Genomic DNA, 27,175 nt, shown 5'->3' on the forward strand with positions numbered 1-27,175 from the left:
TCCTACCTGAGTAGGAAACTCCAGAAAGGTGAGAGACATTTGGCAACCGTGGAAAAGGAGTGCCTGGCCATAGTCTACGCGATCCAGAAGGCCAAGCCTTACATCTGGGGAAGACATTTTATTCTGTGCACTGACCATTCACCACTGCAATGGTTAAAGACAATGAAAACCCACAATAGTAAACTTATGAGGTGGGCTTTAAACCTGCAAGACTATGACTTTGAAGTGAAGGTGGTCAGGGGGTCAGTGAACTGTGTTGCTGACGCCTTGTCAAGAAGACCTGAAGAATGAAGACGGCGAAAGAAACATGGACTATGTATATATTTTGGTGACCAAAAGTCAAATGTGTCTGTTTATTAAACATGTTGGTTTGTATGAATAAAGGTAACTTGATGTATTGTTAATGGTAAATGTTTAAATGCCTAATAGAGTGTAAGTATAAGTAAGTATGGTATTGTATGTTATTATATGACTGGTTTTGTTTGTTTGGGTCCAGGTTGTTTTTTGGTGAAAAGCACCTTAGCTTTCCCCCTACAAAACAACTTATAAAGAGGGGAGGTGTTACATACAGCACTGATGTTACCTGTCTGTCATGGGTTTGGAGGGAAAGTTCCATCCTATGGGGAGTGGAAGGCGGGACATCAGGAGGAGGGGCTGTACTGTATATATAGGTTGGGCGTGTGTGAGGGAGGTAGGAGACGCTGGAGAAGAGCTGAGAGAAGAAGCTTGAGTGGGAGTCTGTGTGTCAGACAGGGTACTACTGTGTGTCAGAGTACCAACCTGATAGGTTCAGGTGTCTGTTGGTTAGCCAGAACTGATAGGTTCAGGGTCTGTGCTTCAAGTTAAGGGTTCTGTGTGAACCAAACTGTATGCATATATGAATGAGACTAAGCCACGTTACTATATCTTATTCACCTGAGCATTTTATTTTCCCTGTGTGTTGTATTAAATAAACCTTATTCTTTTATTTGTTGAAAATCCATCCCTGGTCTGTGTGACTTCTTATAGGGAATGGTTGGTGGCAGCTTAGTTAACGTGTGGCAGATCCCAGTAGGTCTGGGTTTGTCACACTCTCTACCTAGAAAACCCCGGAAAGGGTTGCCCTACGTCAGAATTGACTTGGTAGCACCCAGTTATTGTTGTCATTATCTCAAGTGGTCTCTAGTGAAACATGTTCTTGAAACCCTGTAAAAATATGACAAAACGACGTGTACAGTCACAACAGGGAAATGAAGATGCCCACTAGAAGTGCCTTTGGCCTTCAACACCTCGGGGCAGGGGGCAAGGTATTTATGTTTAATTTCAAGGCACAATTGTCCAAATGGAGAGGAGCTGGCACCTCTTATTTCGTCCTTTGTTTACACTTACGTTTACCCTTTGAAAGTAGCGCCTCTTCGCCAAAGGGAGAAGGGTATAAAGGACCCGCGTAGTTAGAGACACCCATGCCAATTACTTTTCTTCATCCCAAATTGCTCAACAAACACTTATGTGGGGTTTACGCTTCAATTTGTCAACTGCCCAGAGTAGCGCTTGTCGTATATCCAGCAAATAAATAAATAAATAAATAAATAAATAAATAAATAAATAAATAAATAAATAAATAAATAAATAAATAAATAAATAAATAAATAAATAAATAAATAAATAAATATCAAAAGCCAGGGGTTATGGTGACTGCGGAATCCTGCTTCCTTAAAAACTGGCAATTGTGCAAGCAGAAAAGACGTGTTCAGAGTTTCCACAGGACAGACAGCTGTAGCCATGGCACAATCACGCGGTGCCTTGTGACACCGTTTGCTGCAACGTTAACTGTACTACTTACTAACTCCTTTACACCTACACTACGAGTAAATGTTACTGACAAGGCAGTCTTAAGACAAAAGCAGACAAAATGAAGGTATGGGAAGGGAGGTGTTTCCTTATATGCACATGCATGCAAACCCCATTGCAAACTTGGAGCATGAAGAGGCTTCTGCCGGTGTGTTTCAGCTGAGGTTTAGTGAACATCACAAGTTTCCTAAATGTGTTGCTCAAATTCTGCATTTTCTCACCTAAAACATTGTCTGCAATATACGGGAGTTCCATGACCAGCATAAAATATATCCCTTGAAAATAGCACATATGAAATATATTGCTCTAAACATGTGTTTTAAATTGATATCATAATTAGAGATGGGATATTCGTGTTTGCATCCCTGGGGATAGGAATATGAATATCATGGACACAGGTGGAAGGGGAAGTCCAGCTCCCCTCCCCCCACTGAACCAGCCCATCCACTTATGGGTGACAATGCACCATGTGTGGCCAGCAGCATCCCTGATGCACTAATTGTGGAGGTAGCCCAGCTGGCGCTTCCCCTCTCCCTGCACTGCTGACCAATCTGGCAAGTAGGGGGGATGATGACAAGTTTCCCCGTTCAGCTGCTGTGTAGTCAGTAGCGCAGAGAGGCGGGGAAGCACAAGCCGGGATGCTTTGGCGATTGGTGTGACGGGGATGCTGATGACCATGTGTATCGTGTGGTGACCCCTAAGTGGACAACTGATTCGGGGGGGCGAGGGATTGGACTTCCCTGCCACCTGTGCCTGCAATATTCATATTTGTCTCCCCAGGGATATGAATACAAAGATCCCATCTCTAATCATAGTCACAACAAGGTAATAATCACACACGGTGCCCTCTTGCTGTTTCAAATATTTATTCAACTCTATTAATGTGGGTTTTTCTTCAGCTTCACAGATCTTCCAGAAAGGTCCCGCAGTCGTCTACCGACACAAAAACTGTGAGTCAGCAACAAAAATAGCACAAAGAGAATGGGAAGTTCTGTTTCTTTATGTACGCTAAATATGGCCGCCTCTTGTTTCTTCTGTTGCCCCACAGCCTGCCGTCTGGGATGGGAACTGTATGAGGGCAACTGCTACTCTTTTTCTGTGGTAGAGAAAACATGGGATGAGAGCCAGCAGAGTTGTGCCTCATTAAACTCTTCTCTTGCAGTCGTCAACAACAGAGAAGAATTGGTGAGAAGCTACGTTGTTTGTTTTTGAAAAGGGAGTATTTAGTCAATTGTGGAAATAAGGTTTTTCAAAAATCAATCAATCATGGGGGTCTGATCCAGATTGACATCAAAGAGCTGACTCTCTTGTCTTTATCCTCTTCATTTGTGCCCCCAAAACCTTGTGTCTAAGCATCTCTTCTTGGCTTCTAATTGTTTTAAATCCATCTAAGTGATGAACTATCTCCTTAGTGCACATCATTGAGCTCCATATGTTTATCATATGTGTGCATGGATTTTTACCAAGACTTTTCACATGGCACTGAGGTAGAGAATGAGGGGAGGTTTGGTGTGAGTTTAACCTTGAAGGCCATAAAATTGGCTGAAGTGTAATGATTTCCATGTTGCATTCCGCAATAAAATGCTTCAGTTTTGCTTTCTGGAGTTCTCTTAACACCTACTGCCAAGACAGGAGTACTGTTATTAGTTGCGACTAATTACTTTTGGGAAAAGAGGATAATGAGAGCATTTTGTTTAGTCCTTTTGTATTTTGTAAGTATTTTTCATGGTGTAACATTGAAAAGAGGGAATCAAAAGAATATTTTGGTCATGTGTGTGAACCAAGACTATTCTCCTACGTTCCAAAATCCACCACCACTGGTAGCATGTTGATAGCATACAATGATAGAAAGAAAAAGAAAAAAGAGCAAGGATAATAGTAACCCATCTGGCATGAAATAATTATTCCTCCTGCACTTTGATTCTATTCAGATGTTTCTAAAGAAGAGAACAGAAGGTGTCAACTACTTCTTCATTGGTCTAACCAAGAAAGGCTCCAGTGGACAATGGAAATGGATTGACAACACAGTGTATGACCCTGACATGTAGGTTTATCTTCATTATGATGTGAAAGAAGACAAACCACTTTCCTGCATCCCACTTATCACTAGTCATGCTCACCCACCTTATACATTTGTAGTCAAGGGTAAGACAGTGAATCATGTGGCAGCCATGCCTGGTTTACATGGCTGACCGTTTAGGTGGCTGCCTAACATAGGGGAAGGGGGGATTCAGCAGCATGCCTTGGGGATCACCCCTCCTTGCATGAAGCTGCACACACTGTAAATTCTAGAGTGGAATAGATTAACCATTCCTCTTCAATACACTAGGAGGAACAGTCTGTCTACACATCCATTTGGGAGGGCAGTGCATCTGCTGAATACACTGGCAGTAACCTGTTGACTGTCAATGGATCATAATAATATGCTCCATTGACAGTCAATGACAGTCATTGACAGTTCTGCCAATAGCAGCTGTTCTGAATCTCCGCCCAACCTCAGCAAACGACAACAGTGGTGTGCACCCATTCACAATAACAGGCCTTCTGCCTGTGCAAGAAGGTGCTGAACCAGGAAGGGGACTCAAGTTGTGGGAACGCTGTCAAGTCTGACTGAAGTCACACCAGTGACTCAACTGAGGTTTCTTCAATGACTCTGACTCAACTTGCAACTTGGAATCCTCTGGGGATTCTGGGGGGAAAGGGCTTGTTTCTAATAGGGACTCGGGCTTGGGGCTTGGGATTCAGACCCAGAAACGTGCCGACATTCCTGGTACTGAGTGTCTCTTTGTGCAAGCTCCATAAATGCTCTGCATAACCCATCTGTCTAGTTAAGTTACGCTGTGTTTATTATTTGCCCTTCTGTTGCCAAAAGTAATGAGCTTTCTAAAGCTGACGATCCTTTCCTTCACAGGTTTCATATGTCAGTCCAAGATTTTGATTGTGGTGTGGTTGGGTTGAACACCCTAAGCTCAATGTCGTGTTCTGTAACAAACTACTGGATTTGTGAGGAAATATAGGAACGTGCCTATGAACCAGAAATCCTCAGAACCTCAGTCATCTAGAATTAGAACACATTGCTCTGCGAAGAAAGTTTGGCTCTGAAGATGCGTCTTTTTCCTTCGTACAACAAGTTGCATCAAGTTGTCACCTTGACGCCCATCTGACTTTGGGCACTTTCAGCAGCACATTGCCACCAGATGAGCCACAGGTAGAGTAGCCACGTCAGCCCTTTCCCATTCCCGGAGATTTCAGGGCCACAAACGGAGACCAGCAGATTGGACCTCATGAGGTCATGAGGGCAGGCTCTTGTTTTACGATTGCAAAAATAACATGTGTGTGCAAGCATGCATGTCTGTGACAATATACGGGAGATGGTGCTGATTTCTTGTACTACTCTCTCCTATACGTGTAAAACACAGATAAGCAATTTTGCAATCCACCTTTGGGTCCTGCCACCAGCTGGAAGTGGAGGAAGGTGGCCAACCCACTCGTTAAAGCCTCTTTCATAAATAAATTCAAACAAAAATGTGGAAAGAGAATCATAAAATTATTAAGCCAGTGAAGCTTAAAGAAAATATCCTTAAAATGTTTCATAGATGGCATTTCACCCCTGTAAGATTGGCAAAAATATCAGAAGGTAACAGCAATCTGTGTTGGAAGTGTAAAAGAAAACCCAGGGACTTACCATCATACGTGGTGGTCATGTGAAAAAGCAAAAAAAAAAGGATACAGGTTTGGAATATGGCAAAAGAAACCGTTCAACAAAAAATTAATTTTAAACCTGAAATGTTATTATCGAATATAATGCCAGAAATTAATAAGAATTTAAAATATAGTCTACTGTGTATATTTACAGCAGCTAGGTTACTCTGGGCCCAAAAGTGGAAGAATGAAGAAACACCAACAATGGAAGAACTTTTAAAGAAGCTACTGGACGTTGCAGAACTAGACACGCTTTCAGAGGCGCTAGAAGAACAACCAAGAGATTTTGTAAAGCAAAGTTGGAAGCTGATATATATTTGGGCCCAGAAAAAGACAGGAACTTAGGGGGAAATTGAGTATACAGTGGTGCCTCGCAAGACAAATTTAATTCGTTCTGTGGTTAATGTTGTCTTGCGAAAAACTTGTCTCGCGAAATGCATTTTCCCATGGGAATGCGTTGAAATCTAATTAATGCATTCCTATGGGCAAAAAAAGTCAGAACAAAGTCAAATTTCGTTTACAAAGGGTTTATTAAGTGCTCTTTAAATCCATACACATTGTGCAGATGATTTTTAAAAATTCAATCAAAAAACTAACTTTTTAAACATCACAGAAATTTAAAAATCAGCAAACAGGCATGAACAAAAAACAGAAAACATTTGTTTTGCGAAGCATGGCCATAGGAACATTTGTCTTGCAAGTCATCAATCCCCCATTGCCAAAACCATTTGTCTTGCGAGTTTTTTGTCCTGCGAGGCATTTGTCTTGCGAGGCACCGCTGTATAGTGAAGTCAGTGCCCACCGGAATCCTCTTGAGGACATTTGAGGTCCAGATAACAATGAAATCTTCTGATCCATAAGAGTAGGAAGGATGGTTTGGGTTAGTAGTTTTTCCCTGGTTGTTTGTTTAGTAGTTTTTATATTTTATCTTTTTGTCTTGTTGATTATATGTTAGATTGTTAATATTTTTGAGTTTGTATGTTATAATTTTTAAAAAGTGCAAAAATAAATAAATAAATTCAAACTAGCTTTTCCATCAATGTCGCTCAACTGAAGGTTTGACTCCCCACCTGAAGAAGGATACCAAAGCCACAAGACTTCAGTCACTGCCCCAAGACTTGGTAACTCTGTGCGTGCCTGTTTGTGCCCTCAGAGCTTATTTCTTAGACACTGGATGGAAGCTCTGCTTCTGCTTGGAGGTCACCAGTGCCCATTCCAACCAGCTTTAACAAAAGTACAGTGGTGCCTTGCTTAACGATTTTAATTGGTTCAAAAAAACACATCGCTATGGGAAAACATCACTAAGCGAAACGTGTTTGTTACAAACAGCTATGATGTCACCTGTCCTTCAAGGTTTAGGCTGGAGTGTTAACATCCAATGGTGGTCGGAAGGCGGGACATCAGGGGGAGGAGCTGGGATATATAGGGGTGTGAATGAGTGTGAGGGGAGATCAGGATCTGTGAGTGTTGAGATGAGATAGTGATCAGATTGTGTGGAGATATGAGTCTGTGTGAGCTAGAGCCTTTCTTTATGTGATTACCTGATTTATTTGTTATACCAATCTTAATGTACCAATCAATAAACTTTAGTTATTTTGTTTGAAATCCATTCCGGCCTGAAGATACTTATTGCAGGGGATGGTTGGTGGCAGACTACTAGAAGAGTAACAGTGGAGTGACGTAGCGACCTTCCTTGGTGAGGTAGAAGGAGGCCGTTACAAAATTTTGGTGCCAGCTTGTGGGATACGAAGAGATCCAGTGAAGCCTTGGCTGAATCGCGCCCAGAGCAAGGGTATTTTAGTCAGGGACGTCCGAGTGGACGCGTGGGTGACCTTCTAGGACTTGTCTCAAGGGGAGAAAGTCTAGTAGAGGGGCGCTGAAACTCAGACTGGGGCTAAGATAGGGAAGCTCTGAGGTGACCATCTTTGTGGGAAGAGTGACCCAAAAGGCAGAGGCTGTGGTGGGGCTGGCCTGTCCTGAGTTTAGTGGAACTCTGAGGGGACAGAGCGGAAGCCAAAAGACAGCAACGCTGAGGGAACTCTCCATTTAGACAGCAGAGCCTGAGGAGAGGCAGAGCTGCGTGAATTAAGATTGGTACCAGAGACAGAGTAAAGAGAATTCACTTTGTTTAGTAAGAGGCCTAGCGAAAGGGGCCGGAGCCCAGTTACTGTTTCTATCTGTCAGTGCTGGAAAGGACAGCGACAGTATATCTCACAGACTCAGAAGAGAGAGAAAAAATAGTGTTCTTTTAAACTGAGGCTTGAAAGTAGAAAACAACCTTTTGGGTGAAAGATTATGCCCTTGACAAGGGGAAAAATGACTGAACAAAGCCAGTTTGAGGAGGCAGTTGTCTCTGAGGAACAGTTTAGTGAGGAGGATGGAAGAATTCTCTCAGTTCAGGAGAAAGGGGCTTCAAGTGAAGAATTAGGAGACCTCAGAAGAATTGAGTTAGCGCAGGCTCATGAATTGAGAGCGAGGGAAATTAAGGCACAGATAGAAAGGGAAAGAATAGAAAAAGAGGCACAAATGGAGAAGGAAAGACTAGGAATAGAAAGAGAGAAAATGGAAATGGAAGAGAGATTACAGAGAGAGAAAATGGCGTTTGAGCTACGCAGACTTGAGTTGATGAATCAAAATAATAATAACAATATGAATTCAAGTACTGCTGAGGGTCAATTGTCAAAAGCTGACCTAAAGAAATTTCCAGTCTATAAGAAGGGAGATTGTCCCGAAATTTTCTTTTCCCTTTATGAGAGAACGTGTACAGATTTTTCTATAAAGGAGTCAGAAAAAATGACAATTTTGAGATCATTAATTAGTGGAAGCCTGGCTGAGGTGTACGCTGAAATGCCTATTGAGTTAATAAAGGATTATTCTGAGTATAAAAAGCTTGTATTTGCCCGTCATGGCATCAATGCTGAACAGCTTAGGCAAAGATTCAGATCACTCACCAAAAAACCAGATGAAACATTCACACAGTTAGGAGCAAATTTAGCTGGATATTTGGATAAATGGTTGGCACAGGAGGGAGTGCTGACATTTCAAGAATTGAAAGATATTATAGGGCTAGAGCAGTTTTATTCTCTTCTACAGGGGGAATTAAAATTTCAAGTCAAGGAAAGGCAGCCTAAAAACTTGAAAGAAGCCACAGAGATTGCAGATTTTATAAGACAGATCAGAAAACCAATATATTCTGAGGGGAAAAATGTGAGGAAGACAGGGGAAAATTATAATAGATTCTCTCAGGGACACGTTAGGAGCCAGCAGGGTGGAGGTAGCCATTTTGGAGGGAAGCCCTCAGAGCAGAAACAACAGAGAACTCAAAATTTGGAGGGAAAGGGAAAATTTGATGAGAAATACTCTTGGAATAGCAAAAAATGTTATTACTGCCAAGAAAAAGGACATTTGGTCTCAAATTGTGAAAAACTAAAACACAGGAAGGAAAATTTACCTCAGAATATGAGTGTAAACAAGCCAAAAGCTGTTTATTGTGTTCAGAAGGAACAGAGAACTCCCCCGCTGGAAGGGACCGTTGCCATAGCAACACCAGCACAACTTGATACAACAGCTGAGTGCTGTGATGAAAGTATCCCTCTGGCTGAAATAAAACACTGTCTTCTGGTTAGAACAAATTCTCAACTTTTTGAGGCAGCTGGAGATAATATTGGGATTTTTGATCACCACTATTTAGCCCTAAGGGACACTTGCTCACAGGTGACCTTGTGTCATCCTGATATCATACCCCAGGAGTACAGTGGTGCCTCGCATAACGTTTTTAATTGGTTCCAAAAAAAAAAACCTTATGCGAAAAAAACTTTATGCGAAACACCATTTCCCATAGAGATGCATTGGAAACCGGTTAATCGGTTCCAATAGGCACGGATTGCCGTCCTTAAGCGAAAAAACCCATAGGAAACATCGTTAAACGATACAATGTATCCTCCATTGGAATGTATTGTAGCTGACTCAATATGTTTCAATGGCTTTGCGAAGTCAATTTTTGCAAAATTAAGTGTGTCATAAAAGGGTCAAAAATGGTTTTAAATGCTTGGATTAGCTTCTGCACCCTCTAAAACGGATGCAAAAGTTAATTTGGCTTTGATCTGACTTTTTGTTAATTAATGGTGAATTTTTTTCCCCCAACTTTTGACAGCTGTCAAAATCTGACAGCTCCATTAATTCCTATGGGGGAAGAAAAAATTCACAAAAAATTAATGAAGACTCAGCAACTGTTCTAAATTCTTGGGTTCGTTAGAGGACCCCCTAAGTTGTGTGCAAACCTGATTTGGCTTTGATCTGAACTTTCGTTAATTTTTTGTAAATTGTTTTCTCCCCCATAGGAAAGCATGGAGCTGTCAGATTTTGACAGGTCCATTGGTTCCTATGGGCCAAAAAACAAAAATTCACAAAAAATTAACGAAACGTCAGATCAAAGCCAAATCAGGTTTGCACATGACTTAAGGGGTCCTCTAACGAATCCAAGCATTTAGAACTGTTTTGGACCCTTCTAAGACACTTTTTAAATTGAAAACAAAAAAAACGTTAAGCGAAGCAGGGGACCTAAAACAAAAAACGTTAAGCGAAGCATGGTCCCAAAAACGCTATGCGAAAATCGCCCATAGGGAAAAACGTTATACGAAGCACAATCTGCCTCTGAAAAAATAAACGTTAAGCGAAAAAAACGTTAAACGAAGCAAACGTTAAGCGAGGCACCACTGTATATATTACCTCAGGAAAGTCTGACAATCAAAGGAATAGGGGAAGAGTTAATCGTTTTGCCAGTAGCTGAAGTTTTTGTGCGTTATAAAGGATGGCAGGGAAATTGGAGAGTGGGGATTTCTTCGCAGCTGCCAGCCGCTGTTCTTGTGGGAACAGACTTGGCTGAACATGTTAAGAGGGTGTTAGTTCTTACACGTTCACAAGACCAAACAGAGACAGCTAAGGAAGTTACTGATGTTCAGGAGGTGAGAGAAAATGAGGGTAGACAAGAAGCAGAAGCAGTTACACTTGAGTTACCTAAAAGCAGTATATTTTCACAAGAACAAAAAGAAGATCTTACTTTAAAAAGTTGTTTTGAGAAAGTGACAGGAGTGCAGTTAACCCCTGAAACTCCAGAGAGGTTCCACATCAAGCAGGGAATATTATACAGAGAGACACTGACGAATATCTCAAAAGGGGGAGATGGGATTCGAAGTCAGATAGTGGTGCCTGTAAAATATCGCCAGATGATCTTAGAAAGGGGGCACTCTGACATATTTGCTGCACACTTAGGAGTAAACAAGACCAAGCAAAGGATCACACAAAACTTTTATTGGCCTGAGATAGGGAAACAAATAAAAAACTTCTGCCAAAGATGCGATGTTTGCCAGAGACAGGGTAACAACCATGACAGAACCAAAGCCAAGTTATGCCCATTACCCGTGATCTCTACTCCATTTAAATGCATAGGTGTGGACATTGTAGGGCCATTGCCTAAGGTCACAAAGAGGGGAAACAGATTTATTCTCACTATTGTGGACCATGCCACTAGATATCCTGAGGCTATTCCCTTAAGTAACATAGAGACCAACACGGTAGCTGATGCCTTAGTAAGTTATATGTCTCGGATGGGCTTTGCTTCAGAAATAATAACAGATTTAGGAGCATCTTTTACTTCTAAGCTCATGAAACGATTATGGCAAATCTGTGGGATTAAACATTTAGAAACTACCGCCTATCATCCTCAGAGCAATGGGTTAACTGAAAAGTTCAATGGGACCCTAATGAGAATGATCAGAGCTTACTTGGCAGAAAATCCAAACAACTGGGATCAGAAATTGCAATCACTATTATTCGCTTATAGATCAGTGCCACAAGCCAGTACAGGTTTTAGCCCATTTGAACTTTTATTTGGGAGGAAAGTGAAGGGACCACTTGAGTTAATTAAACAGAATTGGGAACAGATCACAGAAGATGATCCACAAGATGTAGTTACCTACATAGACATGCTAATGAATGACCTGAAAAGGAATTTAAAGTTAGCTTCAGAAAATCTACATGCACAGAAAACTAGACAGAAAACCTGGTACGATAAAAAGGCGAGGGAAAGACAGTTTAGCCCTGGAGATGAGGTATTTTGGTTAAAACCTTTCAAAGGGAACAAGCTACAATTAAATTGGGCAGGACCATATAGGATTATTTCAAAAATGAATGACCTAAACTACATTATTGAGGAAGAAGAACACCAAGGCAGGAGGGTAGTTCATGTTAACGCTCTGAAACCTTACTATAGGGAGGAATAGATAGGGAGGAACATGACTGATAGGGAGGAACATGACTTGCCTTATTGGGAAGGTAGGGGTGAAGTTAGGTACAATCCAGAGGAGGTGAGAATCAACCCTGCACTCACCCTAGATCAGCAGAGAAAACTGAAATCGCTAGTTACCAAATATTATAAGGTCTTTTCAAACAAGCCTGGGTTAGCTAAGGGAGTGATGCATAGGATCCATACTGGAGATGCACCCCCGCAGGCAGTAACCCCATACAGAGTAACAGGACCATATAAGGACAAGGTGCGCAAGGAGTTGGATGAAATGCTCAAGGAGAATATCATTGTACCATCTTCTAGCCCTTGGTCCACTCCGATAATTCTGGTTGATAAGCCAGATGGAAGTGTTAGGTTCTGTGTTGACTATAGGAAACTAAACCTTGTGACCAAACCTGATGCTTACCCTATGCCCAGACTGGACAACCTGATTGAAACTATAGGGGGTTGTCAATACATCTCTTCATTAGACCTAGTTAAGGGTTTTTGGCAGGTGAGGATTGATCCTAGAGATCAAGAGAAGACCGCTTTTTGTAGCCCTTTCGGTTTATTTGAGTTTCGAGTCCTCAGTTTCGGCCTAAGGAATTCGCCAGCCACGTTCCAAAGGCTGATGGACCAGACTTTACAAGGGCTCAGTGATTTTACAGTAGCCTACATAGATGACATAGGTATCTTCAGTAACACCTGGGAAGATCACCTAAGACACCTAGAAGTAGTACTGCAGAGGTTAAGTGCGGTAGGGCTAACCGTGAAAGCAAGCAAATGCCAGCTGGGTAGCCCAGAAATAAAGTATTTGGGTCATGTTGTAGGGGGAGGAGTAATCAAGCCCCTGGAAGCAAAGGTAGAGGCAGTACGTGATTGGCCTAGACCCAATACCAAGAAAAGAGTAAGATCATTTCTTGGTCTGATAGGCTACTATAGGAAATTTATTCCTAGGTTCAGCGAGATGGCAGCGCTGCTGACCGAGCTGATGAGGAAGAAGACTGATGACCACATCCCATGGACCAGTGACTGCGAGGAGGCGTTCCAGAAGTTGAAGGAGGCGCTAATCCACTATCCAGTGTTGCGTGCCCCAGACTTCGACCGAGAGTTTATCGTGTACACAGATGCATCCAACGCCGGGGTAGGAGCTGTCTTGTGTCAAGCTGATGACAACGGAGATCAGCATCCAGTGTCCTACCTTAGTAAAAAGCTTCAGAAAGGAGAGAGACACTTAGCTACCGTGGAGAAAGAGTGTCTTGCCATTGTTTATGCGGTTCAGAAGTTATCACCATACATCTGGGGGAGACATTTTATCCTTTGTACGGACCACTCCCCACTGAGGTGGTTAAAGACTATGAAAACCTACAATAGTAAACTGATGAGGTGGGCCTTGCTGTTACAGGATTTCGACTTCGAGGTTAAGGTAGTCAAAGGGACGATGAACTGTGTGGCTGACGCCTTATCCCGAAGACCAGAAGAGTGAAGACGACCAGATGGACTTTGTAAATTGGCTAAAGTGGTTTAACTGTTTATGAATATGGGTTTGTTGAAATGTTGTTCTGTATATGTATATGGAAATGAGTTATTGTGTGTAAGTATTTTTTTGATGAACAGAACAATTTAAGTGTATGTTGAATATTGACGATAAGTATTTGAAATGGAAGAAATGCTGTAATGTGTTGTGATGTTCTAGAGTGAAAAGATGATTAATGTGGTAAGTATTTGGGTAATGTAATTTTATGGAAATGTGTTGACACTACTCCTAGTTGTTTTGGGAGAAAAGCAATCTAGCTTTCCCCCACAAAACAACTTATAAAGGGGGAGGTATGTTACAAACAGCTATGATGTCACCTGTCCTTCAAGGTTTAGGCTGGAGTGTTAACATCCAATGGTGGTCGGAAGGCGGGACATCAGGGGGAGGAGCTGGGATATATAGGGGTGTGAATGAGTGTGAGGGGAGATGAGGATCTGTGAGTGTTGAGATGAGATAGTGATCAGATTGTGTGGAGATATGAGTCTGTGTGAGCTAGAGCCTTTCTTTATGTGATTACCTGATTTATTTGTTATACCAATCTTAATGTACCAATCAATAAACTTTAGTTATTTTGTTTGAAATCCATTCCGGCCTGAGGATACTTATTGCAGGGGATGGTTGGTGGCAGACTACTAGAAGAGTAACAGTGGAGTGACGTAGCGACCTTCCTTGGTGAGGTAGAAGGAGGCCGTTACAGTGTTTTCCCATAGAGATGCATAGAAAACCGGATAATCCGTTCCAATAGGAATGGATTATCCAGTTTTCTCCCCCACCATCGGGCGCAGCTCTTTCGGAGAAGCCTCCCGGTGGGGAGGGGGAGAAGATCAGATGGGCTTCAGCCTTCGTTCCCCACAGCCCAGCTCCTCCCAAAGGGCTGCCCCGATTGTGCTTCCAGCAGCGGAGGAGGTGCCTGGTGGCGGAGAAATGCCAGATCGGCTCCTGCCTTCTCCCCCACCGGGCACCTCCTCCGCTGCTGTAAGCACAATCGGGGCAGCCCTTTGGGAGCAGCCAGGCTGTGGGGAACGAAGGCTGAAGCTGATACACTCTTCCCCCCCACCATCGGGCACAGCGCTTTCGGAGAAGCCTCCCGGTGGGGGGGAAAGATCGGATCGGCTTCAGCCTTCCTTCCCCGCAGCCCGGCTGCTCCCAACATCACTAAGAGAAAATCGCCCATAGGGAACATCATTAAACGGAGTGCAGGATCGCTCCGAAAAAGCCATCGCTAAGCGAATTCTTCATTAAAGGAAGCAATCATTAAGCGAGGCACCACTGTAGTTGGTATGGGCGGAAGCCCTTCGGCTTTCATGGGAAATAACTAGTGCTTTCCTTTTTTCCCTCCCTGGCCCTGTTTCCTCTTATGTCGTGTCTTTTGGGATTCTAGGCTTGGAGACATGGAATGTATTTTTTTTTCAGTTGTATATTATCTGTTCTGGGAGTGGCTTGGGATTGAGATGCAAATGTTTTTTTAAAAAACAATTAAATTAAAAAAATGTTGACAGTTGAGTTTCCTTTGGCTTTGACCATCTCTCCCCGATCTATATACAGTGGTGCCCTGCATAGCGATCACTCCGTTTTACGACAAAATCACTTTGCAACAAACTTTTTGCGATTGCAAAAGCAATCGCTTTCTGATGTTCCCTATGGGGGAATTTCCCTTTGCGATGATCGGTTTCCTGCTTCGGGCACCGATCATCGCAAAGCGACGATTTTAAAACAGCTGATCGGCGGTTTCAAAATGGTCGCCGGGTAAACAAAATGGCCGTCCGCTGTTTTCTGGGGTGGATTTCTAACTTAAGAGGCACCAAAAATGGCAGCGCGATGGAGGATCTTCGCTGAACACTGAGTTTTAAGCCCATAGTTATGCATTAATCGTGTTTTAATGCGTTTCTATGAGCTTTTTAATATCGCATTGCGACATTTTCGTTCTGAAGCGATTTTTGCAGAACGAATTAATGTCGCAATGCGAGGCACCACTGTATCATATAGAAAAGAGAGGTATTTTTAATACAAATAGGGATTCTAACTCAGGGAGGTTTTTAACATTTACAAGATAAAACTGTGGGAAACAATAATTGTTCTCTGTGTGAAAAGAAGTGATCATCTATCACTTGTAAAATCAGCAGCACTCAAGGAGGAGAGCAGCTGATGGGGTCACTGGGTAATATAGACTTCCTTCTCCACATGCTTTCTTTCCTGTCTGTCCTAGCCCCCAAATGGGGTGTGTATCAGAGGAGTTTGTGTATCCCCAGAATCTATAAATCCTTCATTTCTCAGACACCCCTCTCACCCAAAGGCTGAAGACCAGTAGACTGATTAATCCCTAATCTGAAATTTACTTTCAAACTTTTCAGTTAAAGCAATTAGTTCAGATAACTGGAGAGGCTAATTCAACATCATGAGTCAATATGGAGAGTGGAGATCCAAATCAGACACAATATTCTCCCTCACCATTTAAATCTCAGATTTTTCACATTATTAAATTGGAAAATCCTTTCCTAGGTGCTACATATAATGCACAGAAGCACCCGGTCAAACTATTGGCCTCCTCCTCTCTTTGTCCATTCCTGAATCATCCACAATTCTATTCTGAAGAGAAGATCAACCAATACAAAACCTGGAGACCTAGTGTCTTTAGAACGTGAGCTATTTTTGAAAATAGATCACCAATCTGTAGTGATGCCCTCCAGATACACTTCAAGGTGGCAATTCTATTTGGTGTCTACAGTTCAAGGTGCAAAGTTTTCTGAAGCAAGTTATGCACATCTGGGGACCACTAAGGCCCCTAATGCCATATGAAGAACTTTGTGTTTCATCTGCCAATACAACTAGGGGACAGGCATTACAAAATATATGAATGGCTATTGGAATACATACATAGAGAAATAAAGGGATTAAAATGATATGGGAAAAGGATCTTAATTCTTCAGTATTGGACTGATTGGGAAAATATTTAGTCAGTGTTCCCTTTTCAATCAACTTCTGCCTAGTTTTGTGAAAATGCATTAAAGAGAATATACCAATGATATTTAACCCCTGTTAAATTACGCAGATTTAATAGTACTCAGCCAGCAAAATGCTGGAAAGGATGTGGTTCTGGCTCATTTAATCATCTATGGTTGGAGTGGCTTTTTAGAATCCAGCTTGAACATCAGGCATTTTTCGAACCATATAAGGTAGAAGGTAGAAACCTTTGTTGCAACACCTTGAGCATCTCTTTGCTTGCATGGGAAATTAGAGCAATGGTTCTGTAGTTACTGAACTCCTTGGCATTTCCATTCTAGGGGACTGGAATGTGTATTGAACATTTACAGTCTTTAGGGCATTGTTTTGTTTTTCATATTTTGTTGGCATATTCTTGATAGGATTTTCCAGTTTCAGTCTCTGTGGCTAGAAGTAGTTCTATTGGTATCTCATCTACTCCTGCTGACTTATTTCTTCCCAGTGCTTTCAGAGCAGCTATCACTTCATTTACTAGAATAGCAGGATTTTCTTCTTCTTTTATTCATACCTGAGCATTGCACTATTTAATGAACACACTGTCTGAATTGATGCAAAAGAATTCAATTGCAAAAAAAGTAGAAGTGCAAGTAGCAGAGGGAAAAAAGTATGGATTGGGGAGTGTGTGTGCTGAGCTGATTCCCATTGGGTTGTATACAATATGAATCTAACTATCCCAGTCCTGGACCATTTCCCATATTATTCCTCAAACTGCATGGTTTAACATAGTACAAAGTACAACGGAAACCAAAGGTCTGTAACCAGAGGGAGCCAACTTATCAGTAAGGGTTAACACCAGGGACCTTTTTCCTAGGCTGTCTCTGGCAGACTAACAGTCCATTTTTCGTTGCCACACAATTCCATGTCCCACAAGAGCCTTACAAGGTACCACAGAGAGAAACTGCAACTTCACATTATTCTAGGGGCAAACTAGATATAGTGAGAACAAAGCTTGCTTTTCATAAACATTACCATTTTCGTATTTTGTTTCCCTCATTATACTCCTTCACTACAAAGGTTTTTCTTCCTAGGCTAGAAAAAGTTTTTTTAGTGGTAACTGGGCTGGAATTCAATTATAGAAGACAAGGGGAAGTATTCCATCTCCATATCATTTATATATATACAAAATGATCATCTGGACCTTATGCAGGAACCGCAGTTGCCCTGTTAGAGTCCAGTTTGTCCCCTAACCCCGTGTGGTCTTCATTTTGGTGGAACCAGTCTTTGCACACTCAGATCTCTTTCGCCGCATTTGGGGCGATCAAGAAATGAGAAACGGACACATAGCTGGTCTAACAGGATTTTTGCTCTTGCTGTGGTGAACGTCTCACCCTCATCCACGTTATATAATGTGATGAACTTCTTGTTCACAACCTAGTAAGCTTTTGTGCCTCTGCTGGCAGCTGCAATTAACCATAATGGACGGGTGGGTGGGGAGACTTCTAAGGCAGGTTTCTAAGCAGCGAGCAAGTAATTCAGCCAGGAGGTGAGTGGGAACTAAACACTAGGTCCTGACTTTATTTTTAATTATTATTTTTATTATTTGGATAACTTTGGTTGGAGTATGGGATACAGAAGGTAAAAGGGAAGAGGATTTCTTGCATGAAAGAATGCAAGAAGTTACTTTTTCAGCATTATGAATAACAACAGTGGATTACTTCAAATAGTGGAACACTTTTAGACAGCAATGTTCCCCTTGCTCCGCCCCCCCCCTCGGCCATTGTTTTGAGGACTTCACAACTCTCTGCAATCTTTTGGGGGAGTGGGTGTGATGGAATGTGTTGGGTTGAGAATTTACAGTGATTGCCTTTCTATCTTCCATCAATGGGTTCCTCATTATCTCACAAACATCCTACAAATCGGAAGAGGCCGTCTGTGCATGAAAGTCTTATGCTGGATTATTTGTCCTCCCCCTCTTTCAATCTGCAGTGCAGAAGAATGAAGTGGTAGAGTCCCGAGGGAATAAGACTGGCTTGTACCACTTTAAGCTATGCAGAGTGGATCACATTTTCCATTTTAAAAAGGAGGAACCTCTTCTTGCACACAGAAAAAAAGCAACAGGGATCAGTGGACATGACAAGAACCTTTCTGCCTAATATGCTGGCTTTGTTTACTTGCAGGAGGTTTTCTTTCTTAAAGGTGGCTATTCAAAAACCACCTGCCCACTTTCAGTTGAAGGTGGTACAGTCCACTTTGCACACATATACCCACTCTCCTCAGGTATTCGTTGACCTGATTCTGCAGCATCCCACACCTCACTTTCTCCCCGCCCCCCCTCCCCGTGCATGTAGCCTTCTCAGCAACTCCCCCTTGGTGACGTTTGTCTGCCCTTGTGTGCATTGTGCCAGGCGACTCAGTTTCTCCCTATCCACCTGCTGGTTTCTTCTTTCTGTCCCAGAAATGGTTCAAGAAGCGCCTGGCTGAATGGAGGAAATCAGAAGGACTCCCTTCGGAGAGCGGGTCGGTCAGAGACTGAGGCCTTGAACTTTCCTTCTGGAAACAGCCCTGGAAAACTGGCAGACGCTCAGAGATTGCTTCTGCTGTGGAACACCATGAGGGTTCGTTCCTTTTCCTACTATTTAACCTGCCGCCTTGTTTAACCTGCTGTACATAACCTGAGAGGAAATTTTACTGTATCAAACCATATATGCCATTTAATGTATTATATGATAGAAATGATAAAAGAGAAGCAATGCGTCTCACTGGTTACAACTGCTCTGGAGTGGTTCATATAGCAACAGTCCCATTAATTCCTGAGGAACCTAATCAGAATGGGCAGACTGAGTGCATAAACTTTTCTTCCTCTGTGTTCTGGAAAAATGAGCTCACCAGCACAGTGCAGAAGAAGAACACCCTCCAGAAAACCAAATGCAATAATGTATAAGAGGAATGAATATTGCAGCACAGGGGGCAGCTTCCTCTCTCCTGAATGTTAAGAAACACTGCTGCCTCCTAGTGACTGAAGATGGTATTGCAGTCTATCGTAAGATATTAAATTAATACACCTAGGTTTCCAAAACCAAATTAAGACTGACTGGCAAGCTCCAAAGTATTCTTACTCCTCCTCCACTCTTCAGGTGACCAGGTTTCCCAGTTTTGGTGCTATGGTAGAGATAGACATAAACATTTGTATGGTTATAGCTAGCTCACTATAGAGAGACTCCTCTCACCAGTTTCTGAATGTTTGTCCTCCTCACCTCTGCCAGGCACAGAAAAATTAACAGACCTGGTAATGTATATGTCACCAGTGTTGTATGGAACCATATATATAAGAAGTAACAGGTCACTTCCCTTTGCAAACTTTGAATTTAAATTTAGAAAGGAGGCAACCCAGAAGAATGGGATGGGAAGAGTCCAGAATAAAAACACTGAATGTGAACAAATGATCATCAAATTTATTTCAACTAGAAATTGAGACTAAAACTTTAACCTTGAATATGGATAGAAGAGATTGCCATTGAAAATTAACACATATGACTGATGGACGTTCGTATGATCAGAGACATAGAGACCTTGATGCAAGCAGCCAGGAGTAAAAGAAGTCTTCAGACCAATGGATTCAATGGTCCTGTTTGATCTTTATGAATGTGAAATTAGACCTTTCAAAGAAGCATCTGAAGTTTGCAATGATAGTTTTTTGAATACTGGAAGCAGGTTTTTGTATTATTCTAGATGGTTCTTCAGATTTAGCTTATTTCATGAACCATCACAGTTCCAGGAGAGTCAGGCTGATGGTTGCCTAGCTGCAGGGGTTTCTTGCCACATTGGCGCAGGGATGGTTTAGGATAAATACAAACAAGGTGGGTGCAGGTTGCAGGTTGGAATTGTAGACACCGCTAGACGACCCAAGGAAAGGGTGGTCAGCCCAGTGTCTTAAAGCACAAACCATTTATTACAAGAACAATTAAAAAATCTAAATGATCAACTCGCGGACACACCCTAAGATCGTATCACTGCTTGCCAGTTAGAATTCCTCTGTTTCTTGAGAGAGCACGCCAGCCCATCAGCAATAACGGACCACTGTTTGGACTGTCAGTCCTGGCCTTCCCCCAGACAAAGTGTATTTCAACAATTACTTTCCAGGTTCCTGAACTTGCCCGGCTTCTTATGAACGCCATGGGTACCCATAGGCGATAGAGAGGTCCATTTCTTTTTCCCGCTCCACAAAGTACTTCGACCGCCCCACTGCGGTCCAGTTGGCGGCCTCCTCCCTCTCCCGCTGGGCCCGAAGTTTCATCATTTCCCGAATGGGTCGTTGCTCTTCCGTGATGGGCTTTGATTCTTCCAGGTCAGGAGGGGGTGTTCTCCACGGGATGAAAGTGTCCCCTTTGAATGTGGAAGAATCAGGGGGCTCCGTGGGACGCCGCACAACGACCAAGGGTGCCTGGGTGTTGGTGGCCATCCTCCAGTGACTTTGCCCAGACATGGGGGGATAAGGAAGGGGAGCGCTGGTCTTCATGGAGGTGTTGGCCGACATGGGGGGATGAGGACGGTGAGCGCTGGTCTTCATGGAGGTGTTGGCCGACATGGGGGGATGAGGAAGGGGAGCGCTGGTCTTCATGGAGGTGTTGGCCAACATGGGGTGATGAGGAAGGGGAGCGCTGGTCTTCATGGAGGTCCTGGCCGACATGGGGGGATGAGGAAGGGGAGCGCTGGTCTTCATGGAGGTGTTGGCCGACATGGGGTGATGAGGAAGGGGAGCGCTGGTCTTCATGGAGGTGTTGGCCCACATGGGGGGATGAGGAAGGGGAGCGCTGGTCTTCATGGAGGTGTTGGCCGACATGGGGTGATGAGGAAGGGGAGCGCTGGTCTTCATGGAGGTGTTGGCCGATGTGGGGTGATGAGGAAGGGGAGCGCTGGTCTTCATGGAGGTGCTCGCCGGCCGTCTCCACCCAGGGGGCTCGTATAGGTGGGATGATGAGGCCTTTGGTTTCAAGGGGTGGGATAAGATTGCAGGCTTGGCCACTGCTCTGTGGGCTACAGCCGGAATGGAGGATGCCACAGATTTTGATGGTGCCTGTGAGGGTGGCTGAAGGCCTGAGTGGGATGCCGAAATTTTGGGGATCCTTGGCAGGGAAGGCAGGGGTCTTGCCCATCCTCCTGCCGGTGGGAATGGCTTTTCTGGAGCGGAGGGAGCCGGAGGGAGCTGTTTCTTCACTGGCGCCAGCTGGGGTTTGCCCTTCCCCAGTGGGTAGAGGACATTCAGGGACTCCATCATCTGCATGACCAGATGGCTCCTAGGAACAGGCTTCGGGGGCTCCTGAATGGACACTTGCTTAGGTCCCACCCCTGCTGTCACTGAGGTTGTCGTCTTCTTTTTCGCGGCTTTCGATGCCTTGCTCGGGGCAAGATCTTTTGCAGACTCTGCACTCTGCTTCGTGAGACTGACCTCTCGTTTTGCAGGGCCCTTTTCTGCCTTTCTTGGTGCATCTCTGTCACCTTTTTTGCCACTGGCGAGGGAACTGCAAGGCTTCTTATGTGCCTCCAAAGCCGTTCCCTCCCCAGAAGCATTTGGAGCTGTGGTGGGATCTGAGCTTTTCTTTGTCTTCCTCACTTTCTTGCTCGGTTCCCCTTCACTTGATGGGCTTTTTGTCCTCTTTGCCTTGGTGTCGAGTTTAGGCTTGTCGGGTGCCTCAGATGGTTTCCCTTGGGAGGGTCTTGGGATGGCCACGTCTTTCTTGGCTTGGGGCTCCTGAGACTTGACTCCAATGTTGTCAAAAGAGGTGGCACCTCCACCATCTTTTTTGCCACTGGCGAGGGAACTGCAAGGCTTCTTATGTGCCCCCAAAGCCGTTCCCTCCCCAGAAGCATTTGGAGCTGTGGTGGGATCTGAGGTTTTCTTTGTCTTTTTCACTTTCTTGCCCGGTTCCCCTTTACTTGCTGGGCTTCTTGCCCTCTTTGCCTTGGTGTCGAGTTTAGGCTTGTTGGGTGCCTCAGATGGTTTCCCTTCAGAGGGTCTTGGGATGGGCACATCTTTCTTGACTTGGGGCTCCTGAGACTGGCCTCCGATGTCATCACAGGGCCGAGGAGGGGTTGCCAACAGTTCCTGGGCCTGCCCGGAGTCCCTGGGCTCTGTTGGATCCAGAGAAGGAAAGATGCTGTCCGGAAGGAGGGGCTCCATGGAAGAGACGAGGTCCTCAAAATCTGGGAACTCGGTGAGGAGATTCTCCGGCAGCTGGATATCATCTCTGGAGCTCATGAGGAGACTTCTCTCTTGGGCAGGAGGCAGCAGCTGAGACTCCAACACTGGGTTTATTTGACCATCCCCTCCTGGAAGAGACGGAACAAAACCAAGACCCTCAGTTAGAAGGCACGGACTCTTCCCTTGATTGCCAGGACAAAGCCTGAGCAGCTTTATGGATCCAACCCTAGGGGTGGAGCTCCTTCTCCACCCCCACCACACCGATCCATTGGAGCTGCCCTCCCCTTGCCTGCTTAACAGAAAGAGAAAAGCAGGAGTCTCCCTTTCCTACCACTTCCTTGCATTTCTCCAGAGAAACCCTGGTACACCACCTGCCCTCTGCTGCAACCTGGGGTTAGCTGGGTCTGAGGTTTGCCAGGAAGATCTGCTTGCCGGCCTTGGTGGCACTTCGGAAATGCTAGTCCTTCATGTTTCCAGGGAAGGATGTGGGATGTGTTGCATGTAAGTGACTGGCTCTCTCCTTTTTGGGCTGAACGGGCAAAGTGAGAAAGTGAAGGTGGATTGGCCCACGTCTAATAAAGGCTTTCCAGCTCCCGGGACAGCTTCCTTGGGAAGACAGAACAAAAACCCAGTCGCCTCTACGGTTTCTGTGTGCGCTTGTTTCCCTTCTGCACTCACCGTGGGATCCTTCATGGAGTGTCTTGATATTCTCCGCAGATGCCGTGGCAGAGGAAATGGAGGGGCAGGCAGAAGAGGACTGGGAGCAGATGCTGCTCCGGCTGTTGGTCTCCACAGGCTCTCCCGGAGGGTTGGCGAGTCCTTTGGCAAAAGAGGAGGCGCTTGAACCTGAAAGAGAGGAGAGAGGACGCCTGAGCCTCTGTTCTAAGCTCGCCTGGTCCTGCCCTCTGGTAGAAGCAGGTCCCTGGGCCAACGTTGGGCGAACCTTCTCCACTGGAAGTCCCATGAAGAAGTCTGGAAGCTGGATGGGGAGCAGGCATAGCCTCCAGAAGCAGGGCTGCGAGAGACGCCTAGAACAGACAGCTGTGGATCTCAGCATGCTTTTCCGAGTCCTGCCTGCACCCCCCTCCCCCAATGGATGGAAGCCAGGGCCCTTGTGCAGGTCAGCCACCCAGTGCCGATCTTACCCGTGTCTCCTTGGTTACTTTGTGTGTTTTTTGTTTCTTAACTCTTGTCCTAAAGGGATGTCACAAAACATACAATCATCAAAAGGCCCCTCAAACCAACCTGGTTTCATTTCTAAAGCCCCGGCTTTTGGACCGGTTGCAGAAGGCCTGCTGGTGGGAGCAGATGCCCTGACGCTTGGATGGTCAATTTCTTTGAGAACCCAAACCATGGGGTTTCCTGAGGCTCCCGGTCCTGGAATGGCTTGTGCCGTGGCACCGCTTTCTGCCAACTGGATGGGGGCCAAAGAACCATGGCTGTAGAACTGGAGGTGGGTCCCATGCTGGAAGGGGAGCTGAGGCCTTTGGCCTGGAACAGGCGGACAGAGCTGTACCAGATGTAACCCAGCCACCGCTGGTGAGGGCAGGTTTCCATACATTTGCCCCATGGCTGGAAGAGGAAGCCTTCCATAAGGCAAGGCCATAGCTGCGGGTAGAGGAGGCCGATGGCCACGTCCCTCTCCAGGGAGGGAATAGGGAGCTGTAGAGTGGAATGACAGCATCCGGCCTCGGTTTCTGAAGACCCCGTGTGAATCTGTTGTTACTGGGATCAGGTGGACTACGGGGACGATGGGCTGCGTGGAGTGACAGGCGTTTGGAGGGACTGGCCAAGATGACGCCTGAGATGGCGCGACCGTCACTGCTGGGTTGCTGCTTTGCGGAAGCGCTAGGCCTTCTCTTGGATGTGCTTCGCGTGGCGGGTCTGTAAGAGAAATGAATGAGAAAGGGCGATAAATGCCGCTCAGCCTTACCAGTATCCATCTGTTTTAGCCCAATGGTATTATAAAAGGTACAATTTTACTCAGTTTCAGAAGCAGAAAGCCTGGATATGGTCTATTGTTTCTCTCTTGCAGCCTCTCTGAATTCCTGCTGCCTTTTTGTTTTTCCTCTTATTCTGCAACATCTCATAAAAAAAGGGGGGGGAGAACTCTTCCCTTTCTTCACCTCAACCTGTAGCAGGTCTATATTTTTGGAGTTTTAAAAAAAAATTAATTTTTTTAAATTTTCCATTACTATATTCTCTGTACTGTAGGACCTGATTATCTGAGGTTTAATAACCTTCTGTCCCGTCCCCTATAATAAAAGAAAAAAAAGGTCCCCTGGAGTTGGGACCTTCTTCTTCCTACAGAGCTCTCCCATTGAGCTCCAGCCCTCCAGGTGGGGGTGTGGGAGGGGTTTTCTTCTGAAAGCAATCAGATGCCCTCAAGGACCAACAGACCAGGCTAGCCCTCAATGGTGCTTGAAGCTGCCGAGTCCCAGGTCAGCCTACAGAGAATTTGCACTGCCAAACACAGCTTTTGGGGGAAACTAGTTCTGAGGGGTTGGCTTAAAATTAAGCTGCAGGGAACAGGGAATGTTTGGGACCAGGAGTGTAGGAGCAGGCTTGCTGCTGTTGCCTCGGAAACCCCGGAATTCTGAGAGTGTTTGGGTCCGAAAGGGATTCTAGAATGGAGGGCAGTTGGCTTGAGCTGGGAGGCTGAGTGTCCGTTAAGAGCCAACGCCCAAGTCCAACCGAAACAAGCAAACCAAAATAATCGACAAGGGCTTATTTTGGTTTCCTTGTTTCGGTTGGACTTAGGCGAATTGTACAATCATCTGCTGGGTGAAGAGTCCTCCAAAGTCAAGATTATTCTGAAGGTTTGGTGCAGAGGCAAGCACTGGCCTGATGGAGCCCTAAGCCATGGGTCAGACCCTTTAAGGGGGTCAGGACTCCCCTTAGGACCTTCAGAGGCCTCTTCGTCCCCTTCTCTCTCCCAGAACGAAGCTCAGGGACCTGCACAGAGCATGTAGACCTCACGGTAGACAGGCCTGACCGGAAAGCGGTGCCTCTCCTTCCCCTCCCCCTTTTCAGAGGTGTTACTTTCTTTCAGTCCCTTGCCCAGGGCCTTCTGGCTCAAACCCAAGTCCCATGGAGGGTCAGGTAACAAACCTTAGGCTTGGCCCACCTAAACCCCATTAGCATGACTGGGAAGTCCCCATGTAACTGAAGTGGCTGGCTTGTGCCTTGTGCCTGTGCAGCTGTAAAGTCATTTCCCTTCCTGCCAAGTCATCCCCCTCTGTTTCCACCTCCACTTTCATGTGTTCTACCTAGTCTAATCTAACCTAAGGCCCTTTCCTTTTCCCAGCTAAGCATCCATAGCTTCATGGTTGGCTTTTCTGGGAGCGTCTTGGGAAAACCTAGAAAGAAAATAAAATAAAAGATCCATTTGAACCTTGAAATGACATCATGACCTACCTGCCATGGTGAAGAAGCTGATTGGGGAAGAAGTGTATTTTCCTAATAACAGGAGACCACTTCCAACACTCCTAACCAATGAAGCGTCCGGTACGGAGTAGGCAGCGGAATGGTGATGATGCAGAATTGTTTATGGCTGTTCCTATGGTAACCTGGGGGCAGGGGCAGGGAGCATAACCGCCATAGAATATGATGATGTCAGATGATGTCATTACCCAAGATCAACTAGGGCAATCAGGAAGAGCTAAGGCAGGAAGGCAAGACATGGACCCATTCATGTTTCTGATGGACAAGCCATCTTCACAAGTTCCTTATCCCTGTTAGTCTATTTCTCCATCCATCTATCCATCCATTCCCCATCATCTTGGCCTTGACTTTGGCAAGGGAGACTTAGCATTAGATGGCAACCTTCATCAAACATTGGTGATCATGACAAATGCTCTTTGTGATTTCTTTTGATGGGAGACCAACACACCATGCTTTCTACTTCGCTAACAGCCATGATGATGTATGTATGTGAATGACAGGTACAGGCTACTGCACGATCAAGTCTTCTTGCTGATACTCTTTCTGTCTTTTGCTTCATGAAGTTACAGCCGCTTGATGGAGCCATTGGCGTGACAGTGTGCAGGCAAGGAAGTGCCTTAAACTGGAATGTTCCAGTGTCCCAAGTGGAAGCCATTTGTTCCAGTTGAGCACGCTTTCCAAAACATCATGGAGGTGAAATTGAAGAAGAGGTAGGAGGCCTGTCAAGGTCAAGGAGCCTGCAGTCCCTTGCATCTTTCGATTTCTGTCATGCCTGAACTTGGATGGTACCCTCTGGAGAACTGGTATGCTGTCACGGAGGTGCCAGGAATTGGAAACCTTCATGTTGAAAGGTCCCAGTTTTGCCACAGGTTCATTCCCATCCCCGTCCGTAACATGGGTTTTCTCATTCTGACCTCCCAAAGTAGATCTAACTGCAGAGAAGAATGGCTTTTGTCTGGTTTCAGTAGTCTTCTCCTCCCAGAAATAAATAGTGGTGGATTTAGCCCCCCACCCTGCCCACCAGTATTTGTGGATTGTACAACTCTGTCTCTTTGTCCTTCACTTACTAAAAGCAGATGGTCTCTACTTGCATCTTTTATCTGAATTGAGAATGCACAGCAGAAAATCTGGGATGGAACTGTGGTTTTCTAACTTACTCCCTTACGTAGGACAAGTTTGGTGGATCTAATCCTGGAGGATGTTTCAAAAGGAAAAATGTGGGGAAATGGGCATAGGGGCT

At 44.8% G+C, this 27,175-nt stretch overlaps 2 protein-coding genes across 6 annotated transcripts in view; one reads left to right on the forward strand and one right to left on the reverse strand.

Annotated features, from left to right (window-relative positions):
- Positions 1-20,237, forward strand: part of LOC110071272 (C-type lectin domain family 5 member A) — a 29,138-nt gene extending 8,901 nt beyond the window's left edge. For 2 of the 5 annotated variants that reach the window (XR_012084188.2, XR_013541326.1), the window contains 4 exons: positions 2,730-2,780; positions 2,879-3,015; positions 3,762-3,874; positions 4,742-6,556. Coding sequence is in view for 2 of the 5 variants with exons in the window: in XM_072991841.2 (XP_072847942.2) it covers positions 2,730-2,780; positions 2,879-3,015; positions 3,762-3,874; positions 18,748-18,949 (503 nt within the window). In the remaining 3 variants the exon portion in view is untranslated. Of the gene's footprint in view, positions 1-2,729; positions 2,781-2,878; positions 3,016-3,761; positions 3,875-4,741; positions 6,557-18,747 lie in introns of those variants that run through there. The other 3 variants (XM_072991841.2, XM_072991842.2, XR_012084190.2) reach the window with 2 other exon arrangements.
- C2H2orf78 (chromosome 2 C2orf78 homolog) lies at positions 18,747-25,915 on the reverse strand. The gene is made up of 4 exons (XM_078384079.1): positions 25,909-25,915; positions 23,170-23,337; positions 22,227-22,619; positions 18,747-22,088 (listed from the first exon to the last, which is right to left on the reverse strand). Exons 1-4 carry the CDS (start codon positions 25,913-25,915, stop codon positions 20,455-20,457), a joined length of 2,202 nt encoding a protein of 733 aa, XP_078240205.1. The 3' UTR covers positions 18,747-20,454.
- Positions 25,916-27,175: the final 1,260 nt, after the last annotated feature.

Source organism: Pogona vitticeps, chromosome 2 (genome assembly GCF_051106095.1).
Source record: "Pogona vitticeps strain Pit_001003342236 chromosome 2, PviZW2.1, whole genome shotgun sequence".
NCBI lineage: Eukaryota > Metazoa > Chordata > Lepidosauria > Squamata > Agamidae > Pogona > Pogona vitticeps.